The 6170-nt window shown below is 29.1% G+C and overlaps 1 protein-coding gene across 2 annotated transcripts in view; it reads left to right on the forward strand.

The window, feature by feature from the left end:
• LOC100215266 (uncharacterized) overlaps positions 1-844 on the forward strand; it is a 16737-nt gene extending 15893 nt beyond the window's left edge. For both annotated transcript variants that reach the window (XM_065791410.1, XM_065791411.1), the window contains one exon: positions 255-844. In XM_065791410.1, the coding sequence (XP_065647482.1) occupies positions 255-557 (303 nt within the window). In that variant the 3' untranslated portion in view covers positions 558-844. The remainder of the gene's footprint in view (positions 1-254) is intronic.
• The last annotated feature ends 5326 nt before the right edge of the window (positions 845-6170 follow it).

Here is a 6170-nt window from a genome sequence, read left to right on the forward strand (position 1 = left end):
ACTTGTTACTATGATAACTTGTTGTACAACTATGTTTACTTGTTACTATGATAACTTGTTGTACAACTATGTTTACTTGTTACTATGATAACTTGTTGTACAACTATGCATAAAAAACTATGTATATGTATCGTAAATCTGAATTTCACTGTGTTATTTATTTTTTGTTGTTCTTTGATTCAATTTGTATTTTCTCTTTAGTGTTCAGCTTTAGTGCATGGTTCAGAGTTTTTTTATTATTTTACTTTTATTAGATAACGGCTGAGATTGGATGCCAGTGTCCAAAAATGATTTTAAGTGAAGAAGTTCGGTTTGCTTATTCTGATGAATGTTATGGTGAAGTTCAAAATAGAGCTATCAAGTGCAGACTGCCTTGCTTAGACTATGATGGAACAAACAAATATATTTGTGTTTTTGGTGCTGCTCTTGAAACTGGTTCGTGGTACGTAGATGAAGTCAGCGAAACTATAAGAGAAGAAAATCATGATCGCTATAGCAACCGTGCTTTTTGTAATCCTCCAAATCAAAATGATTGGGATCAATGTATGAATGTTTAAAGTCTAAACAAAAATGTGTTAGTGCTAAGTGAAAAATCAGCCGATAAATAGAAAAAGGTTTATCCAAAATCGCAAAAGAAACCTCCTCCGAAATCGCGTATCAGTACAGCTCTTTTAACAACTCTCAACGGGGGTGGAAAATAAATCGTTTTATAATGGTTATTTAAAGTATGTGTTAAATGAGGATTATGCTTAATTGTAAAACTATTTTAGAGATTGCTGTTACAGCTATTGCAGTTAATTGTAAATATATTTATAAAATAAATGCAATTACAGTTAATTCTACACCCATTTGTTTTTTTTCGCTTCTTTAAAAAACAGTTTAAATAGGAGCAGTATTGTCTAATAATCTTAGAGAAATTTATGAGATTAAAAAAAAACTCACGATTGACGCACTTTTAAATTGACGTTTTTATTGTAGTTTAATTTTAGTTTAGTCTGCAAAATGCCAACTGTGAACCAAATCATCTTTTATGGACCGCAAGGATAAAATTTTAATGATATTCATAAAAACAATTTTTCTCTAATACAAACCTTAGATTAAAACTTATATTTTTGTTTGAAGTTCCTAGAGTACGTAATCAACCGATTAAGATTATGGTTCACTAAACAAGTTTGAATTTTACTGATTACCCGATTGGTTTTCCCAAATCTTATAAGTCAATTTGGCTAAAGCAAAGTTTTACCTTTATTTGAAAACAGTTTTTTGTTTTTTGAGCAACCTCTATAAATGTGAAAACAGTCTTGCATATACTTAGATGATAATTCAAGGTTTATCACTAAAACAAATTGAAGTTTAAAGTTTACTCAATTGGTCTTAAACATCAACAGGTCAAATTCTAAACTTGAAACTTCCGATTCTAAACTTTTTAACAAAAATAACCCTGTTTTCATGTTACTTTATTGTGTGTAACAACTTATAAAAATCTATACAATAGCGCAAAAAATTTATTAGCATAGACAAAGAAATTTTTTGCCAACTTAGGATGCAATTTATTAAGGGTGTTTTACAACGCTTAACAATTGATGCTATGAATTTCCAATAAACACCACTTCGCAAATTTAACTCTTTTTGAAATTGAAATCAAAAGTGTTACACTACCGTAGCGTGGGGTAATCGAACACTTCATGGGGTAATCGCGCACCCGTTAACATTCATTTTAAAAGACAAATAAAACATTAAGTAATAATGTTTAGTTTATTTTCATGCTAAAAATACATAAAGTAACTTTAAGAAATTATAAGTTGTTAATTACAGCTCTTTTGGAAGAAAACAAATAACCGATAACAAGTTAATTATATGACGGTGTAGATTTATAGAATTCCGTAAAAACTATTAACTAGAAACACTAAGGGTAAGCAATTGTAGTTAAAAGATTCTGAGAATTTTGAATTTTTCTCTAGTATACCATGCATATATTGAAGTAAACTCTTGCAAGTTTTTAAATCTTAGGACTTAAAAACTTGTATGAGTTTATAATTATAAATAAATTCTTCATAAAATATAGGTGTTTAAAGTAAGGTGGGGTAATTGAGCACTTTTATATGGGATATGTAAGCACTATTTTATATGGGATATATAAGCACTATTTTGAATTAACTGGTTGTTATTCTTGAAATATTTTTGATAATAAAATAAATGTTTAAAGATATAAATAATTTGAGTTTTTAGCTCATATTTTTCACTTTTTTATAACAGATTTGTGGAAATAACAAGAAACTACTTAAAGTCCAGTCAAAAACAATCCAAAACTTACTCATATAGTGAACTTAAAAGAGCTATTGAACTTGTTAATGATGGAGAACCTTGTAAACGTGTGGCGAGGCTTCTAAACATACCACACAGGACTTTAAGGTGTCATATTAGTGTGTTACGCAAAAGTAGTGTGGTTGGTCGAAAGAGTTCGTTGCTACCAGACGAGGAGATGTCAATTGCACAATAGATTACAACTTTTAGGTATTTTGGCTATGTATTTGATAAAATAGACCTAAATATATTAATACAAAGTTTTCTTAACAAATCTGAAAGAGATGTTAAGGAAATGTTTTAAAGAAAATTTGCCTGGTGATGATTGGGTAAGATCATTTATAAAACGGCATAAAAGTCTTAGTCTTATCGAGAATGTCAAAATATTTTCAGAAAGCGTGCTGCAATTTCATGTGATTCTGTAAACATATTTGTTAACAATTTAGAAGATACTATAAAAAATGTTCTGCCACAAAACATAATAAACTAAAACAAAACTAATCTTTTTGATGATCCAAAATCAAAACAAATAATACACCGGAAGGGTACCAAACATGCTGAAAGAGTTATAAATTATTCAAAGTCATCAGTGTCTATAATGTTAGCTTTTACTGCTGATGGTGTATTTCTTCCTCCATACACAGTTTATAAAGCTGAACGTCTGATACTTGGATACTTGTAGGTCCAATTGGTGCACGCTATAAACCGTATAAAATCTGGTTGGTTTGATGGCTATTGTATTCAAGGTTGGATGCAAACATTAGTAATACCTTACTTCAGACATGTTGACAACAACACACTAAAATCTTCTTATAAGTGATAATTTAGCATGCCATTTATCTATTGATATTATCGAAATTTGTGAAGCTAACAACATTAGTATGGTCTTCTTACCTCCTAACAGTACGCATTTGCTACAGCCTCTTGACCTTGCAGTTTATCTACCCATGAAATTAGCATGAAGAAAAATAATCACTGAATCGAAAATTGGTGAAGGAAAATTACATACATCCCTACCAAAAAATATTTTTCCAAGATTGCTCCTTAATCCCTTGACAAATATGAATCACATACAAGAGTTTTCTATTAATGGGTTCAAAACATCTGGTATCTACCCAAAAAACAGAAAAAAAATTATTGACAAGATTTTAAGGACAGACATATGTAAATCTTCTCAAAACTTAGAAACTCCATTAGTTCTTGAGCGTCTTGCAGAACTTCGAGAAGTTTCTGCTAAAATGCCTGGGGCAGTAATGCGTGGGGAAAATGTTAAGGTTTCACCAGGAAAAAGTGTTTCACTGGAAGACGTTGCAATAGTTTCTTCTGTTTCTAAATCTAAGCTAATCAAAATAAAAAATACTCTTCTTAATGACTCCTTAAATGTAAAAAGAAAAGAAAGAAATTCTAAAATGAATTTGAATACTTCTAAAGAAATGATTGCTGATGATATGGAAAAAGTAAGATATTAAAAAAAAAGATTTATTTACTGTAAAAAGTGATTCAAATGATGATGATTATTACCTTGATGATTCACTTTTCCATCAAAAACAAGCACACGTGCAAAAAAAAAATTTGACAACTACTTAGGTGAAAACACCTAAGAATTTGATTCTATTTGCTCTAATGAAATATGTGATCCTGGAGTGGTTGCAACTTCTGATTATTTTTTAGCAGAGGGATCTTATGTTGTTGTAAGGTTTGAAGGAAAAAAGATACTATATCATTTTATAAGTCAAGTTATAAATATGAAAAAAAATAAAAATATTAAATACTTTAAACGAGATTTTAATGCTTCAAACTCAAGAATCATCTCCTTCAAAGAACCACAAACTCCTGATTACTTTGTTACAGAAAAAAAAATCAATCATTAAACAGCTTCCTTGTCCCTTATATGAAAAAAACAACATATCTTTTTTGAAAGAAACTATTGGTGAGCTATATAGGCGTTAATATTTAATAGTATGTTTCATGTGGTATATTTGTATGTTTTTTATATATTTTTATCTAAGTTCAAATAAAATACATATTTGGCAAGGATTTTTCCTAATAATTTTATCAGAAAAGTAATCATGTGCTCGTTTACTCCAAATGGTGGTGTAAATGCTCACCCGTATATTTTACTAAATTACCCCACGCTAAGGTATGTACTGAGGCAACAGTTCAAGCACGTGTTATCAGTTTTAATTCAACGTCAAAAGTTTTAGAAACAATTTAGAAACTATTCTTAATTGTTTAAAGTTGAAAAGTGGAGATATTTGGAATATGGATGAAACTGGTATTACCACAGTTCAAACTCCAGATCATATTGTAGCAAGAAAAGGTTTTGAACAAATTGGGCGTTTTACTTCGGCTGAGAGAGGCAATTTAGTAACTGTGGCAGTTGATGTTTCTGCCACAATTCAAATTCAATTCCTCCATTTTTCATATTTCCTTGTGTGAAATTTAAAAGCTATTTTTCAAATGGTGCTCCTAATGGAAGTGCAGGTGCTGCAAACCCATCTGGTTGGATGACCGAAGTTAAATTATTGCGGTTTTCCCATCATTTTGTTAAATATGCTAGAAGTACGAAAAAACGACTCGTTTTGATGCTATTAGACAATCATGACTCTCATCTTTCAGTAGAGGCTTTAGATTACTTTAAAGAAAATGGGGTATCGGTTTGTTCATTTTCTCCTTATTGCAGCCACAATTTTGAACTTCTAGATCGAAGTGTATTTAAAACTTTTAAAAAATACTATTTACAGTATACCAGGTATTGTAGGTAACTCATTTCCATTAGCATGGACCCATAATATATTAAGGCTGGTTTCCAAAAACAGAGATTTTTCCACTATATCTCAATATTTTTAATGAACACGATTTTATGCCAGCCTATACCACAGATAGACCAACTACGAAACAAGACTGTGCTGTGAAAAGTACAGCGCTAAATTTAAGTAATATAACTGATGTTGAATTTACAATATCAGAGAATGACATGTTAGAAGCTGGTTTTTTCAACAGATACAGAACCACATCACATTGACATTTCATTTTCAAGCAATAATGAAATACACAGTGCATCTACAGAGTCAAATTTAGTTCTATCGCCTGAAGATTTAAGACCATTCAAAAAAGCAGAAAGTTAGGGTTAATAAAAGAAATAGAACCATATTAATTCTTACAGATTTACCAAGTATGAATGTTTTAAAAATAAAAAAAGAATTAGCTAAAAAGAAAAAGTTAGCAACTGAAGAGAGAAAACAAGCAAAAAAGTTAAATAATCGGAAAAAATGCGTAATCGGAAACTCTTTGTTTTTCATTTGCAATAAATGCTCCTAGCTGATTTAAAACTCAATTAGTTGAAAATATTCATATAATATATTAATTCTTATATATACGTATTAATTCTTATATATATATATACGTTTTAATCCTTATATTTACATTTAATTCCTATATATACGTTTTAATTCTGAAAATATTCATATAATATACGTTTTAACAATATACGTTTTAATTCTTATTGTATAACTATAAATTGGTAACACTGTTTTGTTTTCACTTTTTTTTACTTTATACTTTTTATTATATTTACTCTTTTGCTTAAAATGTTACTTGATCCAAAAGTTTGATAATATTGATAAAAATATATTTCAGCTATAATTCCTTTTAAAAATACACATTATACACACTCCCAAGCATTATTTGTTAATTTAAATATAATGAATGTTTATCAATTAAATGTCTATCAATTTCTTATATTTATGTTCAAAATTAATGAAAAATATATCTCCTAAAATATTTTACCCATTATTCAAAATAAATCAGAATAGATATCTCAACAGATTTTCAAATAACAGCTATATTCAACCCAAAAGTTATTT

The sequence above is a fragment of the Hydra vulgaris genome, chromosome 02 (genome assembly GCF_038396675.1).
Source record: "Hydra vulgaris chromosome 02, alternate assembly HydraT2T_AEP".
In the NCBI taxonomy this organism is placed as follows: Eukaryota; Metazoa; Cnidaria; class Hydrozoa; order Anthoathecata; family Hydridae; genus Hydra; species Hydra vulgaris.